This window comes from Zeus faber (assembly GCF_960531495.2).
Source record: "Zeus faber genome assembly, chromosome: 7".
Taxonomy (NCBI): domain Eukaryota; kingdom Metazoa; phylum Chordata; class Actinopteri; order Zeiformes; family Zeidae; genus Zeus; species Zeus faber.
The window spans coordinates 24,577,859-24,593,577 of NC_137203.1; the positions used below are offsets into that span (position 1 = coordinate 24,577,859).

Below are 15,719 nucleotides of genomic sequence, written 5' to 3' on the forward strand. Positions count from 1 at the left end.
CAAAAAAAGGCGGTATGGACAGAAATGGACAAGAATTTGGCAAATGAGTGAGATGGGATAAGGAATGGAGGTATTTTTTTGCAGTAAACAAAGTTTCCAGTTTCAGCCCAGGAAACATTTTCACCACAGACTCAGGACTGAAGGCTTCACATTTGGAACATATGTGGAGACTGTTCATAGCAGCCCCTACAGTGATGAGAAGACTGAGAGAGCGATGATGACTGTTTGCCAAGCACACATATGACATGACTGGTGTATGGCCTCAGACAGCTTGAATGAGCGCAGACTGAGAGGGCTTGTTCTGCCTGTATTTCGTGAGGCAATGAGAGGCAGAACATGCAGGGAAACAGATACTGGCGCCGGTATGAAGCGATAAGGTTGCAAGGGTGCTACAAGTAAAAGTAGACATTTCAAGCCTGCGACTGGAAGAGGAAATGGGAGCAGCAGATCTCCATGCTTTGCACAGAGAGTCAACCGCAGGTTGAGCTGCCACTTTCCTTTCAATGGAACCTTTCCCCTTAGAGAGACATGAGAAACCAAAACGCAAGTTAAATGGCCTTTAGGTGATCAAAAGCTTCACTCTAAAAAGAAAAACAAAAAAACAACCACTTGGTGTCCCAGAAACAAGCAAAACAATAAATCTAAGAACAAAACATTGAATAAGAACAACTGAGAACATGTGAAAACTCATAAGAGTATTTACAAAAATGAGACAGAAAGGAGGGAAATTAAAGAAATGGAGGAAAACCCATAACAAAATAACAAAAGACAACACTGAGAAAAATAAAATGGCTGCCGCTTGCTGATGAAATGTACAGCAGAAGGTCTAAACCACACACCATCGGCTGGTCCCGGAGTCTGGACATAGTATGTGCCCTAGCTTCTCTGTGCGGACTGTAACACACCCTGTCCAGCTCGTTCAGGACCTCTTCCCTGGAGTAGTTTCTGGGGTCCGACTCCCGACCACCCCCAAAGTGCTCCCTGTTCCTGAGGTCGCCCGTGTGGACCGACTTGGCTGCTGGCATGGGCCCATCACAGAAGTCCTCCTCCACGCTGCACTGGCGGGTCAGAGTCCTTTTGCGACCCATGGCCAAGGCCCGCCGCTCCACCGGGCCCTCGCAGTGGATGATGCGCATGGGGCCCCGCATGGGGTTGCCGTAGGCGTAGTAGCCTCTGTGTCCGTGGCCCAGCGAGCCCTCCTCCTCGCTGCCGCAGTCCAGGCCGCTGTCGGGGCTCTTGGTGTTCTGGCGGTTCAGTCGCCCGAGGCCGCGCTCCTCCACGCCGTAGCCGTAGCTGTAGCAGCTGTCGGTGAAGCGAGGGTAAGAGCGCTGGCGCTGCAGCAGGCAGGGGTTTTTCCTGGGGGAGAGGGGGTTGTGCGCGCGAGGGTCCTGGTGGTAAGCCCGGGGGCTTCTCCTTTGGGTGTGGGGCGTCCCCGGGCGATCCCCCTCCTCAAAGCACAGCCGCTGGCCCAAGCCGTCCGAACCCTCCAGCTCTTCCTCGGCCACCTCGGGGATGCTGTGGAGGCGCTTGCTCCGCAGCGACTTCTGCTTCACCACCTCCCGCTGGAGGTCCCAGCAGTCCCGCTCCTCCGCCAGGTCCTGGCGTCTGTAATACGCCTTCAGCCATGAGCCAGAGGCGACATCCCGCGTTTTTCAGTTTGTGTAAGATTCGGTTGGATTCAAAAAGTTCCGTTTACATTTTGTTTGTGGGTTGGGGGGAGGGGGATGTTTGTATAGTTTTTGAGAGGTTTTATATTACGCAGGTAGGAAACAAGACAGCGTGTGAGTAGAAATAAACAGGGGGGGAAGACAAAATAAAGACAGAATTAGTTAATTGTGCCAATGCAATAAAACATGCAGTCTCATTCCGTGAAGAGGAAATGGCTCTGTACAGGAATCTGTGGAGGCTGATACATGGAGAGACAAACACTCCGACTGGGCAAACTGGGGGAGGGGTCGTGTGTTGTGAGAGAACAGAAAATCTGTCTAATGTAAAAATAAATAAGAAGAAAAAGCTATACATTAAAAACAGTTATCTATACATACAAAAAAATGACAGCAATGCAGACAGCACAAAAAAAACTGATGTGAGGAGTTGACAACAAAGAGAAAATGGCCTTGCAATGACTATGCAAAGCTAAAAAAGGAGGAGCTTTGGGACAGCGAGGGTCAAAATGTGTTATCTGAAAATTTCCAACTCATAAAATACTGCATGATTCCATCCAGTAGCAATATAAACAAATGAAAGTGATGCAGAGTTGACAGAACAAATCAATTTCAGCTATACGAATGTGTGGTGTATGTGTAAGTACATATTAGTAAGCAATACATTCCTACAGTAATATTGCACATATTTCTAGAAAGGCTGCTAGTCAAACCGATTGTTCATTTTTTCAACTGGATTTTTTTGTGTAAATGTCCCTTGTACAAACACTGAATCAGAGACTGTTTTTGGCCTATTTGAATACCTATTGTACCTGTGCAATTCCGTTCTCAGGTCCAAAAAGTGTTTTATATCTAAATTAAAATGCCTGATATTATAAGGCTTAAATATAAGCCACATTTTTTTAAATTCAATTTTAAGGAGTGGATTATGATGTCCAATAGCGGTTTGGAAATGCAGAGGGAGAAAGGGCATTGAAACAAAACTCAAAGCACCAGCGAACATTCTTAAACACGGGATGCTAGTGTGTGCACAGAGCTCAGATGACAGATATCCAAAATCCTGACCCAATCTACACTATCAATGTCCATCAGTGAAGTTCAGGGTCCTCACATGGTCGGTCTATGGCCTTAACTACTTTACCCTTTGCTCTCGTCATGTGTATTAAAGTGCATCACAGTGGAGCACTAGCCGAGTATATATCCACTCCGCACGCTGGGTGAAGACAGAATCATATTACTGACAATAAAGTCAAGATCTACATTGAAAACAGAGAAATTAAACACTAGTACATGAGACAGACGTAACCGAAAATGACTTTTTTCCATTTAAGTACTCACTTAAATGAGATTCCCATTTGCACTTGATATGCCATTACACTTTTGGCAGATGATACAGTACATTTCACAGCTCATCGTCACACTTTTGTTTGGCATTGGTCTGTAAAACTTCAACACCCACTCAGTGCAATAATGCAAACCAGAAAGAAACAACAATAAATACATCTTCAGTTTCCGGCTAATCTATTTGCAGGCTGAAGAGTGGGTTTCGATAACCATTCACATAAATACATCATAGAACAGAAAAAGCAGTGCTTTCGGGGGGAGGCGTTATCTAAAATAGTGCTGGGGGGCTCAGACAGGCAAGGCCACAGCAGGCCTGAGTGTAGAGAGAGAGAGAGAGAGAGAGAGAGAGAGAGAGAGAGAGAGAGAGAGAGAGAGAGAGGAGAGAGAGAGAGAGAGAGAGAGAGAGAGAGAGAGAGAGAGAGAGAGAGAGAGAGAGAGAGAGAGAGAGAGAGAGAGAGAGAGAGAGAGAGAGAGAGAGAGAGAGAGAGAGCGAGAGAGAGCAGAGCCTCCACAACCCATTACACACACACACGCACGCACGCACACACACACACACGCAAGCACACAGGCCCAATTTATACTACACTTCTGCTTGCAAACGCATTTTTCATGCACACCTCCTGCACATAGGAGGAGTATCATAGTACTGTGAGTGTCATAGGGCATGTCGTTTAGCAATTGTCCATATAATATAAAATATCATATACATTGTTACCGTGCGGTCTTAGTTCTATAACAGGAAGCACAGAAAGCCTCACACACTTACACTTTCGGATGTGTTGAAAATGCGTCACAGAGCGTCTGTGACAAAGTATAAATTGGGCCTGCGGACCCTCCACCGCTCCCCACCCTCCACCACCAATTACAGACCAGCGGCTGGCAGGGGGTGAAGAGGGTGATGGTGTATGGGGGGGGCACAGGTACCTTGAGGGTGTTGTGAGAGTTGATGCTGCGCCTGCGTCCCTCCTCCAGCTGCATCTCAGAGTAGAGGTCCTCCTCGTCTTCCTCCATGATGTCGGACAGGTCGGAACCCCGGCTGCTCTCCGTGTGGTACTCCTCACTGTGGCTGTAGTGGTGGTGATGGTGCTGAATGGGAGACAGCGAGAGAGTGAATTAGAAGCAGGCAAATTTAAATTGGAGATCATCCACCATCAATGTTGATCTCTAGAATTTTGCCTGTCCTTGAAGTGGTAATCCGTGAGATTCTTTTGAGAATGTATTTGCATTTGCATTTCCATTGCTGTTGACGGGGTCCCCCTTTCCTGAAAATAATCCAAATATTTGGCATGTGCAGGAGAAAGGCAGCCACCGAAAATTTGATAATCAGATAATGATTTGATCATTTGAAATAGTCAATATGACTTGTGAAGATCCAGGGAGTGAAATAGCTTTGTTTTATTGTTATTGTAAGTATGTCAAAAGTCACACATTAGTGTCTGATGGTCCCGGATGATTTGGTGATTTATCATCGATGTACTGTGGAGTTATATCAACTACGGTAAAAGGTAAAGTACAAATGTGTTACCAGAGTCAGTTTAGTACCCGCAACATTTAAAGAGAAATCTATCTCCAGCTTATCCATATTTGTACTAAAAACAGCTTTTATACATCATTCTTTTTTTCCACCGGGAAATGTTCTAATGACATGACAAATGTGCAGTTTTTCTTGGCTCCCAGCTGGTCTTTCCATAACATACCTGTCTGCCCAGCTCCGAGCCTCTCAGGAACTCATCCACTGAAGCTCCTCTCCTCCTAGCGTGGGGGGAGTCGTAGCCGTCTTCCTCCTCGTCCGAGTTCAGCGGATGCCGCTCACCGAAGATGTTCCTCTTCTCCGCCTGGTTCACAAGACAAATATAAATGGATCTTTGTCTTTGCTCGGAGGAAATAAACTGAGGGTGCGATGTGAAGTCTTGGTCTTCCTTATCTGGCTCCTCACCCGGTTGCCCTCCGCGAACACCCTCTGAGCGGCTTCCCGGGCCATGGCCTTGGCGATGGTGTTGGTGATGGGCACTCCTTGAGGCTGCGGCAGGATCCTCTGAGGGGAGGGCGAGCGGCGCATCTGGAAGTGGGGCGGCTCCAGGTTTGGTCCCCGCATGGGAGGTAGCGGGGAGGGGCAGCGCTCCCAGGGCTGCTCCGGCCGCAGCCCCACCTCGTGGTCTTTGGTTTCAGGCTCTCTGGCACTTACTAAGGGTTTGGACTTGGACGGCAGGTGCGGCTGAAAGTGAGGCCCCAGGTGGGGGGGGTGGTGGAGGTGAGCCGGCTGCGGGTGGGGCAGCGTGTGGGGCTGGGACCTCGGCAGGGGCTGGACCAGAGGCTGTGGGTGGTTCGGGGGATACGTGGAGGGGTAGGGGGGGTGGGTTTGCGAGTGTGCCGGGTGAGGAGGCTGTGGGTGGGGGGGGTCAGTGGTTCGGCGGGAGAGGCGCGGGGAGCCCAGGAGGTTGTGTGGGATGACGGCCACCGGAGAGTCCTGGGACTCTCCCTGCGCCGATAACGTCCTTACAATGACCTCCCTGGCCTCCAGACACTGGATCCTGTTCAGCTCCACACTCGCATAGTCCGCCGTAGGGAACAGGACCTCCGCTATCTACACACACACACACACACACACACACACACACACACACACACACACACACACACACACACACACACACACACACACACACACACACACACACACACACACACACACGTCCTCACCTGCATTTCTTTTCAAATGTGGCATTGCATCGTGGTACTCTTGTAACACTGTCATATAAAGTCATGTGACCTGACTCCTATTGCTGTCCTGGCAAATATCAGTAGCAATCCATTATCAATTGTTACCAAATTTGAAATAAATAAGAACCAGATTGTGGGAGCTTCAATACATTGGTCAAACATTAAAACCATTACCATTAAATCCGGCATCCACTTAAAGTCAATTGACACATGGCAAAAGATTGGTCTTGTCTTTGCAAAGCTCTAATAAATATTATTATTTTTCTTGTTGAATGCTATTGCACTGTGAGATCATAGTGGATGGACACAACAGGCATCAAACATGAACACAAATGTGTGTAGTAGCATGGAAAACAAAATCCATTTCCATTCACCCAGGTTGTACAAGAACAACTTTGTTTACCAAATCTTGTTATATAATTCCTGATATGACCACAGGGAAGACATGACTAATAGAAAAGCTATCACCAGAAGGTGGCAATAGAGTCTCCCAAACAGACCCATTTAAGTATTTAGAGAGGTCTGAGTCTTGCACAGTGCATTATGGGAGTCTGTACAATAACTTGTTTGGACAGTGATACCTTTTGCCCCTTGGTGCACACGGCGTAGCCGATCACGCTGGCTCCGTTTGAGGTTCCCGCAGGGGTGAGGGGCGGGGGCTTCCATCGGACCTGCAGGACCCCGGGCGTCTGACCACAATGCACCTGTACCTCGTGGGGAGGGAAGGGGGGCCCTGAGGAGCACAACACACACACTGGATAAGGAGAGAAGAAAAGAAACAGTACAGTTTCTGGAACCTGGTTATTTGTTTGATAAAATTATAGGGTTGATAACAGCAGAAAATTGTGATAATATGCTTTTTTTCCCCCCTTGGAGAGTATCCAGGCCGATGTGCCTTGTAGATAGCTACAGTCATGGAGTAGTATGCAAAATGTATGTGCTTAGAGTGACAATATGTCACATTGAGAAATAAATGTAAATTAGAGGAATAGGTATTGTAACATATTTTATAACGCAAACATATTTCAAACACATACTCCAGCAATATAATGAGCTCAAAATAATGAAGACGAACAGAATTCATTTACAATTCGAGATGCTTTATATGTGTTTTCTGTTTGTGAGGAGTAAAGAAAGACGAAGACCGTAACGAAAAATACAAATATAAGCACTTAATATTTAGAGCCACTTGGAAGCATCCTTCCGGCAAATTACTTACAATATTAACGTAAAACTACATTTTACGTTAATAAATAAGACAAACCTATTTTATCTCTAAACTATTTTTTGTTACGATTTTTCTTTAAAGGTATATCATTACATCTCTACTGTGTACTACTCTAAAAAGGACCATGAACCCGGAAAAAAAAAAATATATATATATATATATATATATATGTTTCTGACTTCCACTCTGGAGTCAGGAATGTCAGGTGATTTGTATTGGATAAAACACAACAGACCAACAAACCGTAAACTCTGAGCACCCGGTTTCGGGTGTGCACAGGTAGAATAAGATCAGACAGACCAGTGTTTAGAAGGTGATCTAGCTCCATTCCATGCTATTAACCTCTTTACACATAATGTCAGTTATAACACAAAGCGCTCGGGCTGAAACATGTAATTTGAGATAGCAACATTTCCCAGGAAAAATAGTGATTCTATAGACAGCTGGCTCAAATGGGTTATCATTTCTAAATAGAATATATAATAATAGAAAAATTCTTTTTTTTTTTTTTTTTTTTTTTTTTTTTTTAACAGAAAATAATGCTTTATGTGTCTAATGGATAAATATCATTTTAGGTAAATCATCACTGACTAATTTACTCCAACGTCTTTTAACTCAATTAAAAATAATGGATCGGCTGAGTACTCTATCGACCAAGATTGAAAATGTAATGCTCTGAATCAGTGTTTGGAAAAATGGCATTGTGCATCCTTATTAATGCAATAAGATGTTACACATTTCACTGAACTTATGATATAGTATGACATTTATGCCTTCATTACTATCGTATCACAGTTATCAATAAGTATATCTAGCTAGGGAATAAGAAATTTGTCCATCAATAGATCTGCAGCAATATTCTACATACTTCTGGACGCTCACTCGCAATATTTGAGCGAGTGAGCGTAAAAATTATACAACAGTTTGCTGTTTTCACAGTCGGGTGTTGCACACCAACCAAGGAGCCCCATTTGTGCCGTGACGTCGACACCCTGCGATCACACAGTCTGAGTCAACAGATGCAGTCAGCGATAGTTCACAGCCACCACCTACAGCTATGGCAGAGAACACTCACCGATGTAATCTTAATCACATTTTCACACCCACTGTCAGTGGACCGCAGATACGGAATTTCGGAAAAGGAAGCTCCACTGTGTATGGCGTAGGGCTGATGACAGAGGCTTCAATTTACATTTCAGCGGATTGACTTTTAGATGATTGCTAATCAACAGATTGATTCCGTTCAGTGTGACTAATAATGCACATGGTGCATCCCCAAAAAGAACATAAAGCACTTTGTGTAAAGAACACAGGCTGCACGTGAAAGCTGAAAGTCTGCCTCACATTCACAGGACTGCCTATTGCGCCCACTTTGCAGGTGCCGGAAATGAAATCCATAAACTTTGTGTTCAATTCAATCTTCCAAAAGGCTTTGCTTTGTGAGCTAAAAGCAACATGCTAAAAGCAACAGAGGGAGGCATCCAAGACGACTAATTAGAGAGGACTGGAATAGTGTGTGAGTGAGTCATATAATTGGGGACCTCATCCACAGGAATGCAACGAGCTCTTGGTCAGTGAATGGCTCAGAGAAAGCAGTCTTCATCTTATCACATGCCGCCATGGCATTGTGAGGAAACAACCCACCCTCCCCCTGCCTCCCTCCTTCCCCTACCCCAGTGTTGCTGCTAATGGATCCCTGCCCAGGCAACACCACTGCTATCTAAACATGCCCGATCTGCCTGCCTCAGTGCGTCCACACCTCTTTTCCTGTGTCATCCTCCCCGGCACTTAGTCAGTTTAATAGCAACAGACTAGCATCTCGGCCTACTGTGCTTCATTTGCGCACACAAGTGTCTGGCAGGAACCTCCGCACGCCTCCACAAAATATACCAACGCCAGAGATTCAGCTGGCCGTGACGAGGCTCGCTCTCATTACATTCTCGTTCTGGAATCATTTCTATGCCGAGACGGGGAAAAAAAAGCTAAGCTGTGAGACCCAGGTTTAAATGGCAAAGCAGAAAGGAGGCTCGTGGGAGACGAGTCCCAAAGATCTACACATATTATTTACACAAATTAGGCTACAAGAGCTTCCTTGTCCCCAAACACTCATTCTGTTTCCCTCCCGTCACTTGCCTCTGACAATATGCCGCCTTGTTCAGTGCATAACCTTTTGGATGTCTAATCACTGAGTTTTTCTATTCTATATTGCTATTTTTCACCATGCTTTTTCCGCAATGCAAGGCTGTTATCGTAGTTGAACACATAAATCCTTGAGGGTACTTCTAAAAGTGTCTGAAGAAAAAAAAGAAAAATCAAAACTGAAAACAGGGCTCAGATGTTTGTCAGGTTGGCAGCAACTGCAATAGACTCAAAGCTTGTTGAATGGATTTCAGCCAAACACAACTGCAATTTATCTTTAAACCACCCTATGAAAAATAAATCTAAATTGAGGACAATTCCATTAAGAAAAAATAGGCATATTAAACTGCATGCAAATCTGAAGGTTTGATTTGAAGACTGATGTTGAGGCCAACCTGCGGGCTGAGTGCAAAACTCCACTGAGATTTCCCGTTTCTCCCTCTGGTCCATGGGAAGCTGCCAAGGCACCTGGTGCGGCCGTGCCACCGCCTTCACCTTGTAAACCGTCATTGGCTTCAGGTTGAAGAACTGGTACCTATAGCCTCCAGCCTTCACCAAGTCGTACTCCGTGCCATTGAGGAAGATCATGTGGCTGTAGTTGCTGTTGCTGGGCATCCAGGACAGCTCAGCGGAAACCTGCGTTATGCTGTCCACCCGCAGGTAGTAAGGGGCCACCACCACGTCTTTTCCCACTAGCAAGGTGCAGCGCAGCTCGTCCGACGGGCCTCTGTCCGTGATGCTCTGCACGGAGATGCGGTAGGTGTTGGTGGCCAAGTTGAGCTTCTCAATGAGAGACTTGGTCCTGCCCCCGTACGGGACGCTCATGCGCACCTCTTTGTCCACTAAGACATTGTAGCCACTGATGGGGCCCCAGCCGGGCGGCACCACAGGGGGATCCCAGCCGACAATCACGCTCTTGGCTAGCTGTTTGATCAGGTTGATGCGGCGGGGGTAAGGCACAATGTCTTCGCCGACCTCGTCGATGCTGACATCTAGGGTTCCCGTCCCGTTGCTGCAGGAACCCAGAAGATCCATAGCCAAGGTGCTGGTGCTGAGACAATCCAGCTTACTGTCCGACAGCAGGCTGCTTATGGCCGTGCTAATGCTCGAGCCCGTGCTCAGGCCCACTCCCGCTCCAAGTCTCTGGGAGGCCAGGCTACTGTGGTTGAGATAGCTGGGTTCCTTGGCCCCGTCTCTGTGCTGCACAGCGGGCGTCTCCTCATCTTGGACAAAGTCCACAAAGTTGGAAGGGACAAGGCCCCGCTGCCCATCCAGCAGCTCTCCTGGGTAGCACAGAGGGAAAGACAGAGTGACAGTGATGCTGTGGTAGAAACGGATAAGATGGGAATGAATAATGTGTGGACATGGACACGGGAATATCGCACCTTCATAAAAGCCATCTTCATCCATCGTCCCATAAACGTAGAGGTACTTTCCTGCCACCAGGGGGAGCTCTGCTTCGGGATGCTCATTGGGCCCATCATATGGATTATAACTGTGGCGACAAAAAATATGTACATAACCAAACGTCACAGTTGTTGAACAGTATTTGTATTTCCAATTAACTAGAAAAAGAAAAAAATTACCAAATACAATACAGCCAAGCATAAAAACAACAGGATCTCAACACTGGGCCATACTAATAGTGAGGGGTCTAGAGAATGTACGAATTGCTGCCAGGGGAAAACCTGTAAAAGGGATGATAAGTGCAGTTTGGGTAAAATGTACATGAAACTCTCCACATGTTGGAGTCATTGTTTTCACTGACAAGTAATTTCCTTTTGGGCTGAGACACACTGCCTGGTCCCACAAAACGTTAAGCTCTGGTCTTAATAATAATACCCTTACAGCTTCAAGTCCAATTTAAAAGAGAGGATTTTGCATGAAATGCTTGTTGACCACCTTGACAGTGGCTTGATACTCATGAAAAATACTTTTATATTCAACCTGGAGATCTGGACTCGATCGACAAAGTTGTTCTTGGCTTGTTAAGATATGAATGCAGAATGTGACTGGCTTTAGATATTTGTGTATACAAACCTGTACCGAGCGATGCACAGACGGACTTTCCCTGTGAACCTCTGCCTTGTTCTTGTCGCTGAGGTGAGTTCTTTCTCCATCTGATGGCAGAAGAGTGAGTCCATAAGTACTATTTTCAGGTTTAATATAAGAAAGGCCAAAGCAGTCTTCTCTGAAGAACAGGGTTGCTGGATAACCACATAACTCACAGCACAGACAGTTGTACCGCAGACACCACATAGTAATGGACCGTTGAGCGGCCAGAATGCTTCTTTTGAAAAGCAAAACTCAAAAGTGAAATGCAAGAGTAGATGAGAGAATTTTCTCTGTAACAGTTGGTTTATGGTTTATGAACTAATTCAACTCATTTCTGAATACATTTTGCTGAAGTTCGACACAGCAACCAAGTTTTTCCTGAAATTTTGCGCTCATTGTGCTGTGTCAGTCTCGCTCCTCTTGCTCTTGCTTCATTTAATGTGCTTTAGGAATTGGAAAGCAGGGTTGCGACAGGACCACAGCAGGGATAATATCCCTTTGTGTCTACTGTATGCTCTCAGCAATTCACTGTATTGTCCTGTTAATTGCTGTGTCACAGAAAACTTGAGTGCATTTGGCTTTGGACTGAGCTCATTAGTCAACGTGACACAAAAGGATATTGCCCCGACAAGTGTGCAGAAGCTGTGTAGGTACGTGAGTGAAGCATTGTTTAAATGAGCGTCTAATTTAAAATGTTTGACCCAAAGGATGGAAATCATACTATTACATATATACTATTGTGTCTGGTACTTTACTCTCACGCACACTCATTTTTTGTATTCAAATACAGGAACATGTGTTAATCAATTGTAAAGGACAAACACAGACACTTAATATTCAAATCAACACGTTTCAGCTGGAAAAAAGGTTTCATCGGGTTTTCAATTTCCAATTAATCAACTGTCGGCACATCTTTTGTGCACTTTGTGTGTGGAGTGAAAACTGAAGCCACGGTAATTTGAGACTTTGAGGCTGCAGTCACAGGTCTACAATATGTGAGGAGAAACGGGCTACATAGGTAAAGAGGCGTGTGACCGGAAGACACACCTCAGAGAGTAGGGCTCGTCTGGTGCTGCTGTCTTGGCTTCGAGTGAGGAATGTTGGCTTGACAGAAAGGAGCTCTGGCTTGTCTCCGCTGATCTGCAGCGGGCGGATGAACTCTGAGATCAATGATTTGCTCATTGGAGCCTCATTGCCTGGGAAATGGATGAAGGACATTTCATGAGATCAAATGCCGAGCTAGATAATACAACGATTATACGTTCGGTATACATCCACTTACAACATTATAAAGCTCAATTAGTTTGTGTTCATTATTGCTTATGATTGTGATCAAGTTTTTGTCTCATGACTTTCTTTTACTGTATGAAAATGAAACACATTACAGGAGAAACAGTCCTACAATTACATATACATCACAATATGCAAATATGAAGGGTTAACAAAGTTAAACTCCAGAGTACACTGTGTATTCAGCAAGTGGAGTCAAATACAAACAGGCTTTAAACACAAGCTTTAATGGCTTAAGGCTATTTCTCCCTATGATTGATTATTTGATTTATAATGAGTGTTTATTTCAGTGTACGTCACAACAGCGGCCATCCAGAATTCAAATTTCAACTGCGATATCTTTCTCAGTCTTCATTCTAACCGAATAGCCTCCCTGTACCTGCGCTGAAAGGTCTTACACTTTTTTTTCCCAGCCTCATAAAGTGACTGAGAATTCAAAGAGAATTTGTCTTTCCATTTGATTCTAAAGGCGCTTTTGCCTTTAGAGTCAAATGGAAAGACAAATTCTCTTTCCAACACGAAATTTTCAAGCATGAAAAATTTGTTGTTCATGTTGTTCTGAAACTTTCCACCATGTATAAATTGTGACTCGTACTCTGGCTAAATTAATCATGCGAGTCAAGCTTTTATGAAACACGGCCTTACCAAGACGCTAATACGTTTCAATGAGTAAATATGCCACCTCATTTGAAGCTTTTTAAGTATGGCCATTCAATATAGAATAGAAAATAAAAAATTCCATTCCCAAACTGTATCAGTATTGTATGTCCAGCGCCCTACAGAGCAGCAGGTGCACTAAGGACGTATAGGACACACACCTTTCCCCATTGGGGAGGCCAGTCCATTTAGGAGCTGGGAGAGCGACTTGTTGGGCGAGCCGGGAGATTCGCACACAGTCAGAGGTTCCGTGCTGAGGATGTCGAACTTCCCAGCCTGCAGCCGAAACTTCTCCAGCTCTTTGGACAGCAGGTTGAACTGCTCACTCTGATTTCGACATTTCTCCTCCAGCTCCCGCACTTTGGCCTGATGACATTATTAGGAAGGAAACAAGAGAGGGAAGTAGAGGGGGAGAGAGGGAGGGAGAAGGAAAGAAATTGAGAGAAAATTAGATATCAGGAGAAAATGCTAACACACACACACACACACACACACACACACACACACCCTTGGACTTTGGGACATATGGATAATTCATCAAAGAGAAAACTTTCTGGAAGCCTTACAATTTGACAGTATGCCAATCCCATGCAAAACTACAGCACAGTTAGTGCACATGATTCATACGAGTAGCCTCTTGCAGTGAGGTTACACGTTCTGTACATATCAAACTGCCCTGTGTTCAAAGCGCAGGAAATGACCCACAGCAAGATAGTCTATCATAATCTGACAATTTGAGGACACAGTAGCTCAGGTTGACACGTTGAACCATGCAGGTAATCGCTTGGTTATATACACTATATAACATGGGCTGGCATAGTGGAAATTCCAAGCGCTAGTGTGTGGTTTGTACTGTAAGCCGTAGGCCACCTTTATATGCAACACAGTATTTCATCTAAAGGTACACACAGATCAAATCATTTAATCCACAGACAACACACAGACACACCAGCAATCATGGAATTTCCATGGCTGCCTAAAGCGCAGCAGGGTCTACTGCGCTTGCATCCAAGATGCTCTCTTAAATCAGGGCATTTCATGCAAGGGATTATCAGACTGAGCATGAACATGCTATTAGCAAAAAGGGCGACCCAGTCTAATTCCTGGAATTAGTGAAGTAGCATGTTAGCACCATACAGATTTCAGCTGTATGACAGGAAGACAACTTTTGAAACACATGCCAGAAAACAAAACATGCAATACGAAAATTAGACATTTTTCACAATAAAGTACGACCTTTCAACACGTTAGATTTGAGAGGACTGGAATAAATGAGGGCTTCCAGATTGAAAAGTGTATTTAACTACTGCTTTAGACAATGAAGTGAATTGATTGGGTCATTAGCTTATTGAATCCTCATGTCCATCAATTAAGGCAGTGTGAGGTCTGCGGAGCTGAATCACAGAAAGACCCCACAGAGTTTGCTTAAAACTGATCTCTGCAATGCTTCCTTTAGTTCTGCAGCGATCGCAATCAAAACAACATATCCAGAGAGTGACAGAGATTTGCTCCTCATCCATCACAGCAGGAACACACTCTGCGCAGTGCCAAATAGGCGTCCCAAACATTAAAGGCGTCTCCTTCTATGACAAATAAAGAATCTTATCTTATCTCTTATCTTACTTTACCTCGTATATCTTTTTCTGGCAGGTAAAAGTGCTTTTTCCCCCTAATTGGCACAAAGCAAGAGCGTTTCATGTGTAAATGATCCTGTTAGAATGCAAAAGTTTGAGAAGCACTGCATTCAGGGATCCCAAGAATAACTGCTCAGCTTAAAAAGCCCCAATTTGCACATTCCGAGGTCTTGAGGATGTGGAAAGCAGTATGGCCTCTGGGATCTTTGTATATGCAGCAAGTATGTACATGATGTCTAAATGTGTATATTTGCAAACTTAAATATCGTCCTAAAAATGTGCTGCTGGTCGTTGTGCAGGTGTGTGTGGTGTAGGTTTTTATGTCCTCTGATCCAAAGATGATCTGATCCACTACTTGTGACTCGGTAATGAAAAGCTGTTTGCCTTAATAGAAATAGTGATAAAGAAAATAGCTGTCGATGTAAGAGACGAGCTGTGTATTCACAGCAACCGTAGAAGATTCCATCTAAAAACCAAATGAGTGCATTAAAACAGGTTCTGATGGACAATACATTCGTGACATTTTCTATAACCTTACCTCCTGGATAAAAAGAACATGCTTTGAGGATACAGTACAGCCAATATTCCTGTATCTCTCTCTTAGGTAAAAAAAAAAAAGAATAAATAAATAAAAACAATTGTGAAATACCTGCATGCTGTCCAAGTGGTTCTGTATATGCATAAACAAAAATCAATACAGTGAAAAGAGATATAGGAAAGAAATTCAGCACAATTACACATGTCATCACCTATACACTTCTGAAAAGAAAAGCACTTTTTTTTTTTTTTTTAAGGAAATCAAGGTCCTACCTTCATATAAAGGTAAAATAATATATAATGTTCCCGTCTTATGTACAATAAAGACGTGTTTGGTGAATTATAGATTACGCGGGTAAAAAAGATGAGGTGGTTTGAATAATACACTCTTCAGATCAGAGATGTCTTTAGAAAATAATTTTAAACACTAAATTGTAGTTTCTGTCATCT

At 44.4% G+C, this 15,719-nt stretch overlaps 1 protein-coding gene across 1 annotated transcript in view; it reads right to left on the bottom strand.

Annotated features, from left to right (window-relative positions):
* Positions 1-15,719, bottom strand: part of rimbp2b (RIMS binding protein 2b) — a 100,683-nt gene that overhangs the window by 10,612 nt on the left and 74,352 nt on the right. Inside the window, exons 10-20 of the mRNA XM_080004113.1 lie at positions 15,382-15,402; positions 13,260-13,464; positions 12,199-12,347; positions 11,137-11,216; positions 10,482-10,591; positions 9,492-10,379; positions 6,311-6,462; positions 4,945-5,592; positions 4,706-4,843; positions 3,933-4,094; positions 840-1,616 (exon numbers count right to left, since the gene is read on the bottom strand). Of these exons, the coding sequence (XP_079860239.1) occupies positions 840-1,616; positions 3,933-4,094; positions 4,706-4,843; positions 4,945-5,592; positions 6,311-6,462; positions 9,492-10,379; positions 10,482-10,591; positions 11,137-11,216; positions 12,199-12,347; positions 13,260-13,464; positions 15,382-15,402 (3,330 nt within the window). The remainder of the gene's footprint in view (positions 1-839; positions 1,617-3,932; positions 4,095-4,705; positions 4,844-4,944; positions 5,593-6,310; positions 6,463-9,491; positions 10,380-10,481; positions 10,592-11,136; positions 11,217-12,198; positions 12,348-13,259; positions 13,465-15,381; positions 15,403-15,719) is intronic.